General features: G+C 50.1%; 1 protein-coding gene across 2 annotated transcripts in view; it reads right to left on the bottom strand.

Moving 5' to 3' along the window:
• SLC4A3 (solute carrier family 4 member 3) overlaps positions 1-18143 on the bottom strand; it is a 33009-nt gene extending 14866 nt beyond the window's left edge. The window contains exons 1-7 of one of the 2 annotated variants that reach the window (XM_018911452.2): positions 18088-18143; positions 13152-13292; positions 11736-11892; positions 7861-8198; positions 7298-7440; positions 6536-6747; positions 587-738 (exon numbers count right to left, since the gene is read on the bottom strand). In XM_018911452.2, coding sequence (XP_018766997.1) covers positions 587-738; positions 6536-6747; positions 7298-7440; positions 7861-8198; positions 11736-11892; positions 13152-13205 — 1056 coding nt within the window. In that variant the 5' untranslated portion in view covers positions 13206-13292; positions 18088-18143. Of the gene's footprint in view, positions 1-586; positions 739-5380; positions 6167-6535; positions 6748-7297; positions 7441-7860; positions 8199-11735; positions 11893-13151; positions 13293-18087 lie in introns of those variants that run through there. The other variant, XM_018911453.3, reaches the window with a different exon arrangement.
• Between the last annotated feature and the right edge of the window lie 78 nt (positions 18144-18221).

Here is an 18221-nt window from a genome sequence, read left to right as displayed (position 1 = left end):
ACCAGCAGCACACAGAAAGCCTCAGCTCTCTTCTTGAGGTACTGCCTGGTCTGACACGATACTGGAACAAACCTGCCATGGCTTAACCAGAGGTTTACTGCGCAGAAGCAGCCAGGATAAATATCACTGACAGCATGGCAGGAGCTTCCAACAGCTCATGGAGCACCAGAAAGCTCCAAATCACATGGTGTGGGCAGAAATGAGAGGACAATGCAATGCAGCATCCCTTTCTAAACTGCTGCAATTTTGTCCTCTGCCGCCTTCTTGGTGTCCCCCTAAATTTCCCACACTCTCCAGAGATAGTGATGTTACTGTGCTGCCAATTTCCACAACAACATCACCATTTCTGTGACTTTTAAATGTCATTCCTAAAGTCAAAGCTTTGTGGTTTCAGGGAAACCTCCCCTTATATTGAAAAAAGTGTATTTTCAGCTGTCATGGTAATGGATAATAGCATGAAATGTCACCCTTAAGGTCATGTAAATAATTAATTATATTGAAACACATTTTATCACTTTATAAACAGTATGTTTTTAGTGCTGATTTATGGCTTCTGAACAAGTGTGGGAGGACAGCATATGAATACCTCGTGGGGCTTTCTATCCAACTTCTTCTTCTTCTTCTTTTTTTTGACAGATGGAGTTGATGCTAATTTTTTGCTTGTCCTGGTGACCTGACTCCGAGACGGTTTTTTCATCAGATGCCTCCTCACACCTGGGTTATCTTCAAAGCGGTGGCCTGAAGACACAGGAAAGGAAAAAAGGCCACCAATTTGTCTAGTGGATATACACTGTCTGGCAGGGAAACACATCCAAGCACGTCCTTCTCTCATTAACCTAGGCTATCAAAGCCCTGGCAGTTGGAGAACTCACCACCCTCCTCGAGAATTCTGAAGATCCTTTCTGCCTCATTTGCCTACTTTCATCTCTTCCAGAGATGTGAGCTAACCTCTTCACAGAGAAGGCTTCCTCCTAGGCTGTGCATACACTTAGGGCTTCATCACAAATGCTTTTACTTGTGGTACTCAAACAAGTGGTGTGAAAATCCTCCCCATATTACCCCAACAAAAAGCAACCTGCAGCCTTGCCTGCACAGTTCTGCAACCACACAGCAAAGGCAGGCACCTGGCTGGGCCTCAGCCTTGTACCAGGGAAGGCCTGGTGCTCAGCGAGCATGAAGGGCAGTGAAAGGGAAGGATATTTAGCTGCTGGTCTGAGAGACATAAGGAAATATCAATGTCTGTTTTATCTAATTGTGTGACGAGACTGTAGGATAACACTGCAGCCTGGGGCTGGCTCGGAGGCTGGCACTGAAGTCAAGCTATCGCTGCTTCTAAATGATCCGCAGTGCTGCTGTAATGCCCTCAAAAAGGTCTGAGTTAGAGACTGGCTGGCTGAGGCAAAGCCTTACAAAGGCTGTTAAGGCTGCTCTACAGACCCATCACTGTGCTCCTGGCTAGCCAGTGCCCACCAAAATGCAGCCACAACCATGCTAGCCTTTTTGCAATGCCAGAGAAACAGCACCGGGCAACAGCCTGCCAGGGAGAATTTCCCTGGACACTACCCAGAGACAGCAAGTGTATCTTTCTCAGCACAGACAACCCACAGGAATGTGGAAACCCTCAGAGCCTCATTACAGGATGGGCTGGCTCACCCAACTAGATTATGGAGTCAGGGCTTTTGCTCAGCTTTGGTCCATTGAGGTTTGCTGGCTGTGCTTGTAAGACAATGCCAAGGTCTTCTCCCTGGCAGAGCAAGGGCAGCTCTCCACTGGCTGGGGTGAATGTTCTTCTTGCACATATCTTTCTGCACCTAGCTTCAAGACCTGCAGCTTTCAGGATATGAGAGACAGTAAAAAGCACAGAGTTTTAAGTCTGAGTGGTCTCTTTGTTGTTGCAGAAAAATATCTGTACACCTCTGGTATGGAAAGACACACCCAGCATCAGGCCACACATACCATGGCCTTGCACCTTGGAAATCTGGGTCGCTAAATTAAATATAAAATGAATCAATACTGAGCCTGAGGGCATTTTCCCCCATTGGCTGCCCTGCTGATGGTGGGACTCCTCCCTGCTCCACTTACTGCCCTGCAATGTCAATAGGAGCCAATACCGGCCCAATAACCACCACGAACGTTTCTGGGAGCCGGGCACGTGTGGGGCTTCCATGGATTTCTCAGTTCCTGCACGCACAGCAGCCACTTCAGCACACTCAGTATGAGCTCATGCATGAAACAAGCAGTCCATCATGTAGATGATCTTGGTATCTGGCACCTTTGCTCCAATCCCTACAGCTTCTGGTTCTCCTATGCACCCTGGGACTCCTTCTCTCTGTGAACCAGGAAAACCAGGGCCCAAGTACACTCTACCCGGCAAGACAAAGGACAGCAAGCTTTCCTCTCAGAAATGACAACTTATTACACAGTGCTCTTCAACAACAGCCCTAGAAAGCATCCACAGTCTTAGCCAGACAATGGCTGGAGGACAGATAAAAAGCAAGGAGCCACGTTTCCTGACAGCACCTCCAGAGACTCCCACACTCACTGACAGGGATAGGAATCAGAGTGCTACAGGGTCAGAGAGTATCAGTGAAGGCATATCTCCAGAGCCCTACCTACAGCAGACTAGGAGAGATCTACTTTGCTGCTCTTCCTTGGTAGTGTTTGTGGCTATTGAGATGCCAGCTGGGGGATAAAACTCATAGAAGCAGGGTGGGCACCTGGTCTTAATTTAGGAGAACCACTGGCTTTGGAAGTCCCATGTAGAACCCAGCTGAAGTGCTCCAGGCTGCTCTACAGAGACCCTTTCTGTGTCCTATCAGATTGGTGCTTTCCCCAATAAAAGTCACTCTCAAGAGAGCACCTAAAAGTCCTTATTCAGGAGAGGATCTTAGACTGAGACCAAAGGGTGATATGGTCAGGGCATACATCTGTCCTTCTTGCTTGAAGCCAAACTCCCCAAGGCGTACTGCTCTTGCTGTAGCTCCTCTCAGTGCTCCCCAGGATCTGAGTGTGAAGACAGTGATGTCAGAGGACAGAGAGCAATTCCTGTGGTAGCTCCACTACAATGAACTGGTATGTCACCCTCCCACACAGCATCTCCTACAGTCTCTTCCAGAAGATGACCTCGTCATGTTAGCTTCCACAGTCAGATTTCAGATTAGCAAGTTCCTTTTCCACCAGCTTAAATCTGAATATGACAAATATGACTGCACTGGTTAAAGTCTTCCCCAACAATGCCTTTGCTAGCAAGCAATTGCCTTCAATTTACACCTTCAACAGCTCCTGCTCCCCTCCTTTCATTTCCCTCAATCCACAAGAAGAAAGACCAGAAAGAGGCATCCGAGTATTTGTATCAGTACTAGAGAGCAACTTGCTATCTTGGCATCACAAGGATAATGCACACTGCCCATCCACCCCAATGGTTAAGTTAAAGCAAGAAAAAAGAGATTTTAAACTCAGACTCTTGAATTATATAAAAAGACACTTAAAAGTCAGATTCTTGAAATATTTAAAACTAGACTAATCAACATACTGTAAGACACAGCCCCATGCTGGCTTCTGGAAAAAGCTACTGCCCTGTCCTGCACAGAGCCCAAGTCTCTGCTGGCTGATACGAAGTTCAATGTGATAGGGATGGCTCATCCCTGCAGCCAACCAGGTGTCCAGGTCCAGCACACCCCACGCTCCAAACACTTAAAAGAATGCAAGGAGACCAAGGACTCCATTCTGTTCCAAATATATTCCTCCTGGATCTGACCTGGTCCTGGAAGAGGCATTGCCATGGAGTAAATAGCTGGGCAAGTGGCACTGGCTGAAAGTGAACTGGCTCCGCACAAAAGAGACTCTGGTGTCTCAACCATGTCCAACTCTGCCATACCTCTCTGCAGGATTAATCCACAATGTGGATTCATTATACAGTTAAGAGTTTACTGTACAGAGCACCTACAGTATTAGCTGTAGCAATCAATGAATGCGTTAACTACTAGAAAGCCCATCTTCCCCACTTTGTAAGTGACGCATTATCACACCTTGCAGAGTGATCTGCCCCTTCTACCTTCTCAAGAATATCCATGTTTTCCAATTTCTTCACACTTTTAATTTACAGTTCATTCAGCCTGGGACAGCTGATGGGACCAATTTGCTCCAGGTTTCTATTTTGAACTTTGCTACTATTACATGCCCTATCAATTTACAGTAACAAGTAGCAGAGTTGTTACTGTAACAGCCAGAAGCTAATCCCCACTAGCTGGTCCCTGCAGAAGCACATAGGCAGACATTTTTTTCCTGAAGGCTTGTAAAGATGGAACAGATGACAAAGAGAACACCATGCTGTGACTGAGACGCAGGGCAAGTTAATTTTTTGCCCGAGATCAAACAGTCTGTGGCAGAGGCAGAAGCTGAACCAAGGCATCCTGAGCTCCAGTTACAATCACTCTGCTTTCCCACTCCTCTGCGTAAAGCTGTTTAGTGGGCTAGTTCTGGGACATCACCCTCCCATGTGCACTCCTAAAATCCCTTGAAAAATTAACACTTGATCCAGATGATGACGTTTGGACAGTCACCCATGAGCCACGGCTATGATCAGTATCACTCCCAAGGTGGGCCACCTTCTAGCAACATGTACCAAGGAAGGAATCCTGTGAGAGATGAGAGTGAGACTCTGGTTTCTGCACAGTCTCCAAGACAGCTCAGAGATTGCTCTGCAAGGGATGTGAAGGTACAGAAACAGATGCAGAGAACAGGAAGACATTCCTGACCCTCAAGATTCTTATTCTCTATGCTTTTCCCACTTTTGCTTCCTTTCTTCCTCTTTTCTCCCATCCAGGCACCCCAGCCAGTCTGCCATCAGCTAGTTTCACAGCCATGCTCAAGCATGCAGATACAAAGACTAGGTTATTTTTTTTTTTCCTTTGGGCAATTAGGCTACGGTGCAGAGCTAGAACCTGACACCCACCCCCACTGTCAGATCCGCACCTCGACTCAAATTCCAGCAGAAAGAGCAGCAGCACACTGTCACCTTGTGCTACAAATGGAAGGGGAAATCTCTTTGTCCTTACACACCTCAGAGCAGCTGTTTTTTCTCTGCCCACAGCATGGGCCACATCCTGATAAGCACAAAGAGCAAGATGCAGCTGCCTCTGGAGCTGCTCGAGTGAGACACACAGAGGAAAGCACCTCAGCACTACAACACAGATTGGTACTAAGACCTCACACAGACACACGGGCAGACACACAGTGGAGCAGACTGTACTCCCTCTAAACCAGAAGACCAACCTGACACTAAGAGGGTACAGACAACAAACACAGGAGGGGGTTACGCACTGTAGCAGGGGGCTCTGATCTACAGCTGCAACCATGGGGTCACTGCTCTGGTACTTACAGGTGGGCTCCCCGCCTGGGTAGCCCAGATGGTTTCTGATGGCCTCCCATAAATCATAGTCTTCAAAATTGAAGGCAAATTCATCAAAGTCTTCATAGCCGAGTGAGTTGCGCATACAGGTGCTTATCACTACCTCCGGGCTGCTGCCCCCTTCTGACTCCTTTGCCGGCTCCTCTCTCTCTTGAAGGGTTGTCATGTTGTCCTTGTGAAGGTCAGGGGTCAGGTGTCATGAACGACACGCCTTCAGATGAGGAGCCAGAACCGCCAGGCTGATGTGTGGGAAGCAAGCTGTTCCCCTGGGGGGATTCACGACAGCCCCGGGGCCAGCCCCGGTGCCTCGCCCCCCTGCTCACAGGGCATGAAGGTGCCGGCTGCAGCAGCCCCGAGGACTGATGAGGTTCCAGGAAGACTGGCTCCACCCAGGGATGTTTCTGTGGGGGGCTGCCCACCAGCTCCTCCAGAGCAGGGTCCTCGCTTTTCCGTGGGGTCTTGCGCCAGATGCCCAGGGATGCAGCACCCGTGGCCCGGGCACAGCCAGGCTGCATGTGCAGCACTGCTTTTCTCCCTCACTCCCCTCTGGTGTCTCCCTCCCTCTCCAGCCTGCAGAGCAACCTATTGAATTCTCCATGTCCTCAGGCCCAGAGCGTGCATTTCCATGACGTCTCTTGTCTCTGTCCTCGTGCCACGCACAGGGGCAGTCCCCCTCTGAGGCGCTCCAGAGGAGGCAGCTGCCTCTGACTGAAGAGCAGAGGAGAGGGGAGGCTCCTCACCTCAGGTTTTCTGCAACAGCAGAGCTGGCAGCGAGTCACACAGAGGGCTGATCGCTGGGAAAGTGTGTCAGGAGAGGAGAGAGCTGGGTCTCAGGGAAATGCAGGGAACCCTGAACTGGAGAGGACAGGGGGGCGGGTGGTGGAGCAGGCATCCATGGGATAGGTAGGAGTAGAGATGCTGAAAACATAAAGATCAGCACTGTGGACAATGCAAAGCTAAGAGATGAGACACTGATGGAAAAGAAGGATCTGGGTAACAGAAAGGTGAGGACCAGGTCCTGTGGCAGGCTGAAGACCACCCCTGAGGCTGCTAGGGGAGAGCAAGAGAAGCACGGGACAAAGGGACACACACACTGGTAATGCAGGTAGTGTGGTAAAGCCTCACTTTTCATGCCATCCAAGTCAGCAGATGCCAGCATCTGGGCCTCGGCCTCGTCTGTGGGGACGCGCTGGTACGCCGCACTCTCCAGGGTGGTCATGCTTCCGATGCACATCCTCTCCTTCAAGTCATAGGTGACCCGCTGGCCACTCGCCACCTGGCCCCAGGCCTTGCGCTTCTCCCACCCACGAGACAGACGCTCTCGAGGCCCAGGCGGGCTGTAGGAACCAAAGAGACTGACAGTAGTAAGCAGGGTGAATGAGAATGGGCAGTGGCCTCAGGGGTTGGGGTCCCATGGCCCAGCCCTGACCAGCAAGCCCCTGAGAAGGAGCAGAGCAAAACCTGAAGGCTGCTTCTTCTGCTCCTCCTCTTCCCTACCACAGAGTGGGATCAGCTTGTGCCCAGTGTCAGCGACCTATCCCTGAGTTGACAGCCTCGTGGTCCCCTCCTGGGGCTTCCCAGCTTGCAGCTCAGCATGACAGCACAAGTTAGCTGGGAGGAAGGGCACTCCAAGGTGTGCAGCCCAGTGCCTCTAACCCTGCACTATGGGGATCCCATGGAGCCAGGGAGGTGGCAGGAGTCCCATGGAATCATCATCCCACCGGAGAGCAGCCCTCTTGCTCACAGATGCTCCCCCTCTGGGACCCACGTCCCCTCTGACTCAGCAGACAAGTTCAGGCTAAGCACAGCCACTGCCCCTGGGGACAGACTCTGTGCAGTGACCTAGAGCCGGGGAGAGCAGCAGGCAGCTTGGTACGGCTCACCTACCTGTGGAGAGAGGCAGGGCCCTTGTCCTGCAGCAGGTCAGCAAAGCGAGGCATGGGGGACAGGATGACACATTCCTCCTCCACGTGGAACTGCGCGGGAGCCGCAGTGCTGCTGGGCTCCTCCTCATCGCTGCCAACGGTGAACTGCAGAGACAACAGCCCTGACAGCAAGAGCTGGGCAGGCAGCCTTCACCCCAATCCTTGGCACACAGATCCTCCCCAAAATGGGCCACAGTGGCTTTCCCCACATGTCCCGTACCCTGGCACTGCTCATATTGAGCCCTCCACTGTACTATAAAACTTAAGAACAGACACACCGATCTTCCTGCATGGGTCTTACAGCCCCAAAATGCTCATGCATACCCACCCCTGCATCCACACCAAAACACGACTTACTTGTCACTGTCTTTGGTGGCCATCCCTACCAGGCAAGGACAAAAACACTCTTCCCACAATACTGCACAGCTAAAACTTCTTATCCCTGAGCAGCATGCTTGCTGGCACCCTCCTACCACCTCCCTCCAGACTCCAAGCCCCATCCAGATAGGCATGTCCTGGCCTTGCCTTTGGTTTCCTTGGGGACTCCAGCTTAGGGGATGTGTCCTTCCCACGAGCTTTGGCCTCAGATTCTGCAGAGATTTCTTTCTCCTGGACCTCCTCTGCCTCAGATTCTCCTTCTTCCTCTTCTTCTTCTTCTTCCTCTTCTTCCTCCTCTTCTCCTCCCTCCTCGTCCTCTTCCTGGATGGTGGGGGTCACCTCTGAGGGAGGTATTGAGGTTTTCTTCTTTTTCCTCCTCCTTTTTTTCCTCCTGCTGGCACGGGGTGGCCTCTTTTGGAACTTGAGGGCAGAAGGGAGGTGAGTGGAAAGGGGATGATGGATGTGGTGCGAGGTTTGGCGGTGGACTGAGAGAGAAAAAGAGAGTCAGGGGCAGGAAGAGGCTGGGAGGAACCTGCCAGGCGCCCCTCCAGGAAACAGCATGGTCTGAAGATCAAGGGCCAGGAAGGGCAAGGAGAGCCACCAGCCCGCAGGGACATAGCAGAGCTCTTTCACTGATGTGGCAGGCTGTGTCCAGCTTGGGATAAGTGGGAACACAGCCCCTGTGCAATGCCAAACTACCCCAACACAGCTCCACTGCCCTGGGGAAGGCAGCACTCTCACTGTGTTGCCAAAAGCCATTTGCATGGCTGTGCAGAGCTGCAGTGACCTGCCACGGGCAACATCCCCTTCCTAAACATGGGGAAATGTTTCTTTCATCCTCAAACAAGCATAATTTGGGCCCTTTACAAACTTTTTAGGGACATTAGTTAGTGGTTAGGCCATGGCTTAGTGGTGGATTTGGTGTTAGGTTTACAGTTGGACTTGATGATCTTAAAGGTCTTTCCCATCCTAAATAATAATGATTTCTTTTCTGCATAATGTTTCTTTGAGTTGAATAGATGTAGCTTATTTATCCCTCAGGCTTTGACAGAAAGTTCCTCCTACACAGCCACAGAACAACAGCGCAGAAGTAGCCTAAGTCCAAATCCCAGGTACTTTGAGGGCATGTGTTGCACCAGCCTCTGAAATTGCGGTTCAGCTAGGAGGCTGTCTTTTGAAAACCAGGGTAAAGAAACAGGGCAGAAGGACTTTTCTTTAAACTAATCTACAAAGAGAAATTCATACAGGCTTGACCTGGGTGTCATGGGAATTACAGAATGAGAAGAAATTAAGGACATTTCTGAGCCTTCATTCCAAAACAAAGGCAACACACCAGGCAGGGAAGAGGGTAAGCTCAGCATCCCACTGTGAGAGAAAGAGAAGGCATTGATGCCAGGGCTAGCTGCGGGCACAAAGCCTCCCACAGACAGTCTGCAGGATGCACAGGTCCTGGGGATGCACCCGGAGAGGCTGAAATCAGGGGGGCACCAGCCACTTGGCAAGGGAGTGTTGCTCGGCAGCTCTTCCTGAGCAATTGTTTCCAGACGGTTTAGATTTGGTTCCTTCCCTGCTTTCCTGTGACATGGCAGCAAAATCTGTTTATAGTGAAAACTACCTTCAAAGGACATTTTCAATGTAGGCTGTAACCTTCTCCCTGGGAGAGCCAGGCAGGTTCATTGTTCTGCTGTCATGTTTCCTTTCCTTTGGTTTCTCAAGTCTTTTCTCCCTTGTTTCCCCCCTTGGGAAAAGCAGGGATATTTCACACATCCCCCTGGTTCAGAAGAAGCAGCTTGTGGCAAGATTAGAGGAGATTTAGAATGGTCAGACGTCTGCACATTGGAAAGAGTTTGGGCTCTTTATAAATACTTCTCTCAAAAGTGGTTTTTTTCTTTGACTTAACTGGGTGTACCCTATTTCATTCACAAGATGTGAAGACAGACCCTCTTGTCCTGCTGCTGTACTTCCATAGCATGCCACAGGTAGGTTAGGCACGAATTTCTAATATAAGAAGCAAGGAAGACCCCAACTATACACACATTGCTCCTTCAACAGCACAAAGCTGCTGATGAGGACACAGCCCATCTTTCCCTTCTGGCTTGTTCATTTCAGTCCAAGGCAGAAACATTTATGTTTTGGATCAGAAGGAAACTGAAGCCTTGGGGTGCAGGGAAGGGCAGTGACGGTGCATGATCTGGCACAGAAGGGGGGAGTACTGCTCTTCTCTTCATCCCTGCACTCAGCCCTCCTCAGGTCAACTGATCGCATCTCCACAGAGGTGGTCTGGAGGTGGGAAAAACACATCTCTCCCAAACACAAAAGGATTCATACCTCCCTCTTCTTCCTCTTTGTCCTCCTGTGCATCCAGTCCCTGCCCTCCCTCCCTGCTCCCTTCCTTGAACTGCCTGCCTGTATGGAAAGTTACTGCCAAACTAGTGTCCCAGATGTTTGATTACATTTCTTGGTGAACTTGATACAAGAGATATGAAAAAGTAATTTAGATAGGGAGCCCAGCAGGAAGAGCCTACATATTAGGAATTCCTGGCTTCAGCTAGAGCAGGAAACATTTCTAAGCCCAGAGAATATTCACCTCTATGGGCTGGTATGCTATCTTTGAAAGCCTAAAGACCTAACCAGATCTTCCAGCTTTATGAATACAAACTGCATAAAACTTTTGATAACCATGGTTGATGTAGCCCTAGACAACAGAAATACATCAGGGGTTCAGGAAAACAAGCTTGATTCTGACAAAAGAAAAATTATTCTCCTATTAATAAGGGAAAAAAACCCAACACCAAGCAGTACAAATCTCTAGTCAAATTTCCAAAAAGCTTCTGCCATGCATGCTCAAGCAGATCATCCATGTCCTCCAAGCCAACCCGCACACCTGTGCACACAGGCAGAGCTTCTGAGTAGGTAATTCCTACAGAACAGGAATTCAACCCACAGCAAAGCTATCAGCACCTTGCAGCCATGTGCACGAGTGACTGTGAGCCCAGATGGGAAGTGTTATTTGAATGGAGCCTCTGTAGAGAAATGACACAGGCAAAAAAACAGCAGCTGAGGTGCACTACAGTAATAGACTTTACCAGCAAGCTTTTATAACAGCCATTGGAAATGAGTGGCCAAGCAGAAAACAGCCTGGTGATGTACTTGGGACATAATGTTCCCAAGGTTGTAGCTCATCAAAGCCAAGCTGGAAAAGAAGCAATATGTGACTGTGGAGAGCCACAGACTGGGAAAATCTCCCAACCACTGCTACGTGTCTGCCACACAAACAGGCTGCTGGACAGGGGCCTCTTCCTGCCCTTCACTGCTGTTACTACAAAGTAACATAACCCACCTACACCAGGCAACAACTTATGGTCACTCTTGTCAGTACATTCCAATCTAACACCCAAAGTGACTTTGGGCAGGCCAGTTGCCTTCATCATGAAAGAGCAGATAGAGAAACAGATATGCTGCTCAGATGAATTCAGGTGAGATAACTACAGCACTTTAAATTCACACTCCATTTTTATTTTGCAGTTCCTTTCTTTGATCAGATAAGCCCAGTGGATTCTTGCGTGCTATTTAGAAATACACAGGCATGTCTGATTGGGGCCATCTGCTTTCAGACTGGGGAGGATAGCCTGGCTTCTGGTCATGTTTGGATGTTTCTTTGCAGCCACATGGAAGAAAAATTGTTTCAAAACTGGAAAATTTAACCTGGGGAAGTAGCTGCAGAGATCTCAGAGACTGGTCTAGGAGGTGAATGAACACCCTGGGCTGAGCTACGGCTGCTGGGTGGGCTGTGCAGTAGCTATGCCTATGGAGACAGAGAAAACAGGAACAGACTGGAAACAGGCCGTGGGCACTGGTGCTAAACTGTGTGTACATAGCACCTTGGGAACGCTCTGGAGGAAGGAAGTGAATAGCAGGCTAATGCAATCTGCAGTCCTGGCACAAGGCTGCAGAGCACGTGGGACTGAGTGAGGGCTGGTGGTGAGGGTGGAAAGGGGTACAATGTTTCAAAACCTACATACATTCAAAATCTCTCTCACTGTAGCTGCGACTTTGCTTCTCCAGATTGCTTGATGCTGACTTGCTTATCAGGTCCCCAAATCTCTCGATTGACAAAGTCTTATCCAAGTCCTCATCGTCCTCGGCACCAGGAGAGGCTTTCTCTGCGTCATCTCTGCCCTGCACAGAAACCGCCAGGTAAGAATCAAACACGGCAGACCCCTAAAGCCCTCTGGATCCTCCTGCCCTTCCAACAGCCCGGCTTGCTAAGGAGCACCAGGCTCCATATAACAGGCCTGGGGCACAATGTCTCACACAGAGGCACAGCTCTGCTCAAAACCAAGTGCCAGAACAGACCATCAAGCTCCAAGGCACTCTCGGCAGGGATACCTTAGTGGTCCTCCACACCTGTCTTGAGTTGCAGGTATCAAGGGAATATGCCAGTGCCTGTTTATCTGATTAGAGGAAATGCATAGCTTTTGTTTGGCTGGAGTTTCTCTCCTCTCAGATTTAACTGCTGCTCTCTGATCTTCCCTTTGCCCAGTCTGCCATCTCTCTCATTCTTAGACCTCTGTATTTCCCCCTGGGAGACAGCACCCCTGCTCTGGTGAGTTGCCCTTGGGTCAGTGACCACCCTGTGCCTTCCCACCTCCCCTCCACACATCTAGAGACTCCCTGTTTCTCTTTGATGCCTTCTTCAGGCTTTTCTGCCCATTTTCCTCCTGTTTCAGGCAATGGGAACTTCTCTGCCTTTTGCTGGTGGAAGTGCCCTGACATGAGCATCACCAGGTGCCCGCTGGACTTTCTTTCTTTCTTTCTTTCTTTCTTTCTTTCTTTCCTTCTTTCCTTCTTCTGAGCAGCTGCAGCTGGTAAAATTTTCCATCAATATAGCGAAATACCAGCGTGGAGCTGTTGTGGACTCCCGTGTTTCCATGGAAACAGGAGGAGGCCCAACTGTGACAAATCTGCTAGGCAGAAAGAGGGAGCAAGGCAGCTTTAGCTGAGAGATCCTTCTCCTTGCATCACTGTTCTTAGCTATGGCCTAGGAGCAGCTTTGTGTCTGTGGGTGAGACTGCTTCTCCACTCACCTTAGCACAGGTTTCCCAAGCCCAGCCTAAATAGGGACAGTCTGTTCTCAAGCTAACCAGCTTCTCCTGTCACTTATGTACCCTCTCCAATGGCACCTGAAGGCACAGGGACCTCACAGAGCAATTCCTGGCCTTTTCTGGGCTGCAGTTTGCTGTCTGTGTGCAGAGGATCGGGGCTCACGGGCAGCCCCGGGGCATGCTTGGCGCAGCCTGTCCCGGGTAAGCGCAGGCTGTGTCTCCTGCTGCAGTTGCCAGGACACCAGCCCTGCTCTCAGCCAGCAGGAGCACGGTCCCTGTGGAAGAGACGGCCCCACTGCTGCTGCTGCTACTGCTGCTGGATTCCCACCTCACCTGCTGCAAGTCGATGAAGACATCTCCTACGGGAGGGGACTCTCCAGCTGCCATTTTGGTTCAGGACCTAAGGGCCTGGGCAAAATATCAACCCTTCTCTTTCACCGGCAGGCACCCAGCAAACCTGGAGAGTGGCATAACCTGTGGAGAGAGGGCAGGACAAGGGAATGTCGTGGGAGACTGCTGGCCACTGCCCTCAAGCCCCTGGCTCCTGATCCAGAGGTCACCTCAGCAGCCCCTGGAGAACCTCCCTGGCATCACTAGGACAGGTCTGTCCCCAGCAGTGTGCAGGGGCAAGTGGCCCAGCCCATGCTGCTTTGGCCACCAGCTCCAGCTAATCATGGATAGATGGGATCCTGTCCTTCTCTGAAAGGTCAGAGGGGCCAACGGAGACATCAGCTACATATAGCTCCTGCATGGGCTGTGCAAGAGAAAGAAAAGCTTCCTGCTCAGCCACCTCTACAGCAGCACACCAGTGCAAAGCTGGGGTGTGACTGACCACCAGGGAATAAAAGTCGGAGAGATCAGGTGCCGGGAGTACATGCCAGGAGCAGGCAGCAGAGTGGTCCTGTGGCACCAAGCTTTAACTGGACAGATCCCAAAAAGGCCAGAAGGAACCACAAAGAGAGCCATACAGACCACAGAGATAGGACAAGGACAAACAGTTCATCATTCAAACACCACACACAAAACAGTACATGTTACAGGCAAGGAGACCAAGGCTGCAGATCTGTGCCCTGTCAGCATTGGCAGGGCTAAAGGACACACAAGTCCCTGAGGACAGCACAAAGGAACAATCTGCTCAATATCCAACTACAGGTCAGGAAGGCAAAGAGGTGCTATGCTTGACCAAGGACTGGGATACAGACTAACACCTCTGGTCAAACCATCTACAGCAGCAGCCCAGCCTAAACAGCATGGGCTGCACTCCGGGAAGAACAGAGGCTGGCACTGGGAAGACACTGATCTCAAAAAACTCATCTGAAACAGAGAAGATGTAAGCATATGCATAGTGATTTGGGCACAGGGAGAAGCAAAGTGTCCTCAGCTCACAGCAGAAAAAAATGGACATTCGTTAAAACTACAAGGGTAGAATACAAATTAATTCAAAATTGACAAAATGGTTTTTTTCAGTGATGTCATCAAGGAGCAAAACACTGCAATGTCAGAGGATAGCTTGGCCATCTCTCTGGTAACAACTTGTATTTATGACAGAGAAAATTAAGAGAAATTAAATCCATCTTTCAGAACAAGCTGTTCTCCAGCTATGAAAGCTTTGGAGTGAATATTACAGTCTATGTCCTGGCTATCTGCTGACGGGTTTCTTACTATCTCATCTGAAGTACCTAGCATGGGACACTGTTCAAGACAGGCAACTAAAACACTAAGGACTGTCTAAGGATGGAAAGCAGTAAGGCCACTTTATCATCCCTTCTATCTTTGAAGATATCTATAAGGTCTACAGCCTGCTTACTCTGCCTACATGAAGAGCTTATTCAAACCAAAAATCCCAGGACCATCTGTTAGGCAAGATTTTGAGGAGCTAATCTGACTACTGATGAAGGATGGTCCTTTGCTCTACCTTCCTAATTATCAGGAATGAGGCAAAACATAATAGAAGAAACTCCTGAAACACACTTCATTGAACCCATCACTAATTTCATCCTCAGTAAGAGATCAACATATCAAGAGAAATAGGCTGCCAAGACAGACATCTAAACAGCAAATTCAGCATCCAGGCCATTGTTTTAGTAGGAGACATGATAGAGAAAAGGTTAATACCTGTCTTTTTTTTTTTTTTTTAATTTAATTCAAGAAAAGGGTACTTTTGGAACTGAAGGCAGGAAATATTTTATTCCAGTGGGAAGAGCTGGCAGGGGAACCTCACTTTGCAGGGTCATGGCATCACCACTGTTAAAGAAAGGATTGGACATTTTTAAGGAATAGAACATTCATAGCTACAGAATGACTGCAAAAACATGTTGCAAGGACTATAACTTAGGGAGTAAAAAGATAATGGAGCTTTGGACAGCAGCTTCTGTAGAAGCAGAATCCCTAAGACTTAGCAAAATGGTAAAGGTTTTTTAGCAAAAGAAATGCTAATGCTCAGCTTCACCTCTGTGCCACTAACATGCCTTGTGGGGCCTTTGAAGTAAACTAAAACTATCAGCAGGGCTGTGAAGCAATGTGCTTTGCTTTAGGGCAACCTTAGGTGTATCTGAAGCAAGGCAGACGCTCCAGAGGCATTTTGTGCTCTGGGAGGGAGGAAACCCACACCCTGGAGAACTACTGGGTGCAACATATTCTGCTGACACCAGCTTTCTAAGATGTTATACTGAGTTTAAAACTACAGCCCGACTGCCTAGACGAAGTTAAAAGGGAGGGGAAATCCAGCATCTGGTCTTTCTTTACCCATCATAGCAGCACATTCAGAATTATGCTGAAGCCATCACTCTAATGAGGCTGAACAGCTAAAAGCCAGACAGTTGTAGCAGCAGTAAGAGAGCCCTGGGGACTTGCTTTGAAATTTCAGAGGGACTGGGAGGTACCCACGGGGTTTCCATCAATGGAAGCACGATGCGACGTGTGGGCACCTCAATCTGACAGGACCTGGGGCCCAGCTGTTGGAAAGCTCTGACGCTCTGGGGATGAGAGAGGAGGTAAGGATGAGAGGTGCGTTCTCCAATTCTCCAAACCCTACCAGCTCTCCGGTTCCTGGAGAATGGAGAGCCCACAGTCTGAAAGCACTGCTGCTCCCATTCGGCGCATTCACGGCTGTCCACGGCCACTAGAGGCCACTTGCCCCTTACTTTGTGCCACCTCTGGAGGAAGGTGGGATGGAAACCCACGGGATCCTGCCTGACGTTTCTACCACCCTCAACAGATGGAGTTCAGAGAAGAGCAAAATTTTGCCAGTGGGCCAGAGGGATTGATTTATAAGGAAAGGTTAGGAGCTAATTTTATCTAGCACAATATGGGATGACTAAGATGGGGATGGAACAAACCAGCAGTCTGGAAAGATCTCAAGGGTGTAAAACACAACTGAAGATTATTTTTTTGTCAGGCAGCCCTTCATAAAGAGGCTTAAGAATAGGTTAAAATTGAAAACAGAAACTTAAAAAGGAGTATCAGGGAGAATTCTGCCAATAAGCACCATGCTGAAGTGCCCAGTCTACTGGCATCATTGCCTGGTTTGCCGTAAGAAGAGCACAAGATAAAATGGGAAACTAAAAAACCAAACACCACTAAAAAAAGCAAATGACTGATACCTTCATCCTACTGTATCTCCTGGTTATGGGGAGTACGTGATTCAGCATTCCCGCTAGAAGTAATTTTCAGTAATAGAAGCATCATGCCAGCAGGCCAGATTCAAAGGGAGGCCAGAAAAATCCACAGCCTGCCAACCTGTGTGCACTCACACATCCCTGCTCTCTCCACGAGCACATCAGTAAACAGAACTGGCTCACATAAATCACCATACCTTGTACTGACCACCTAGGCTTAAGGGAATCTGAAGGAAAGTGAGCAGGCATGTCCCTGCAATGCTGGCAGCTACAGCATCTCCCACATGTTGATCACAGGGACCCCAGTGAGGCTCCCCCTCATTCCCAAAGGCTGCTTCACAGTGCCAGTGCTTCCCTGTTTTGCTGAGAAAAACAAAATTTGGCACATCTTTGAGGGCCGAGGTGAGCAGTTCACACTGTCCCTTTGCAATAAAGATGAGTCGGTAACGAGACAGGCAGGCTGCCCCGGCTCCGTGGGCAAGGCGCTGCATGCAGACAGCCATCAGGTCCCACATCCATCTCCTCAGCTCTTCCTTAATCCCTTGGCCATTGGCTGAAAATAATTTAGCTGTGGAGTGTCTAGACTAGGAGTGGATGTTAAGATAGGGATAAAGCCACAGGGGCAAAGCTGGTTTGAGGATAGGGGAGGAGAAGGGACTCTGGCTGATAGACACAGACTGGAAGAGCTCACAAAGGAGAAGGATTAGAGGCCTTGAAAGATTTTCCTGGGAAGAAATACTGATGTGCATGTCCACAGAGAAAAGGAGCAGGAGGGGTGCTGCTGCATACATCAAAGCATTTGGATGCTACTGTGACACTCACAGCCTCAAAGCCAAACAAAACAGGAGTGGGCTGTGTTGCCCCTACCTCTCCTCCGTCATGGCTGAGGAACAAGACACACATACCAGAATGAAAAGGCAACACATAAGACAGTAAACACACAAAGTTTTGTGGCATTAAGGTTTTAACCTGTGGATCTCTCTCCCACATGGCTATGTTGAAATTTGCATTATTACACAAACACTTTAGAAGGCTTAAATATTTCAATGAATTCTATACTCCACTGAACTACCCAGGATGAACCATCACAGCCATTCACTCCTGAAGCACAGCCTGTTCCGTGACTCTCTCTCACAACAGGCCCTTCATAGGGTACCAGACGGGACGGAGCCTGCACGGTCCACAGACACATAAACGAACACACGGAACAAAATTCACTCCAGAACGAAGTGTTAACACCAGACAGTAACAATAAGCCACCCCTCCACTGGACGTACGGACGGCTCTGACAGACACACGTACAGTCGGGGAAGGAAAGGGACACAGACAGGCACTGGGGTCACTGCACCATGTCCGTGCCGTGCCTTGCAAGCCCCTACGGTGCGGAGCGCGGGATTGCTCCAAGCCGCGCCGCATCCAGCCCCGAGCACCGCGCTGCGTGCCGTGCCGTGCCCCGTGCCATGCACCGCCCCGCACCGTGCCATGCCATGCACCATGCTCCGCACCGGCAGCCACCCGCACCGCGCCACGCACCGTGCAGCACCGGAGCACTCCGCAGACGGGCCGGGGCAGGGCAGCCAGGCGGAGCTGCCGCAGCCGGGGCAGCAGCGCAGGTACAACCCACCCCCGTCCCCCCTCCCTCCGGCCCGTACCTCGCACCGCCGGAGCAGAAGAGCCGCCCGCCGCCGCCGCGCCGCGCCCCGGCCCCGCCGCCGCGCTCCGCCCGACACGTGCCGTGCCGCGCCGCGCTGGCGGCGGGCGGCGCTGCTCTCCGGCTTCCCACCGG

Source organism: Serinus canaria, chromosome 7 (genome assembly GCF_022539315.1).
Source record: "Serinus canaria isolate serCan28SL12 chromosome 7, serCan2020, whole genome shotgun sequence".
NCBI lineage: Eukaryota > Metazoa > Chordata > Aves > Passeriformes > Fringillidae > Serinus > Serinus canaria.
The sequence above is the reverse complement of the archived record's forward strand: the minus strand, read 5'-3'. Positions and strand labels throughout refer to the sequence as shown.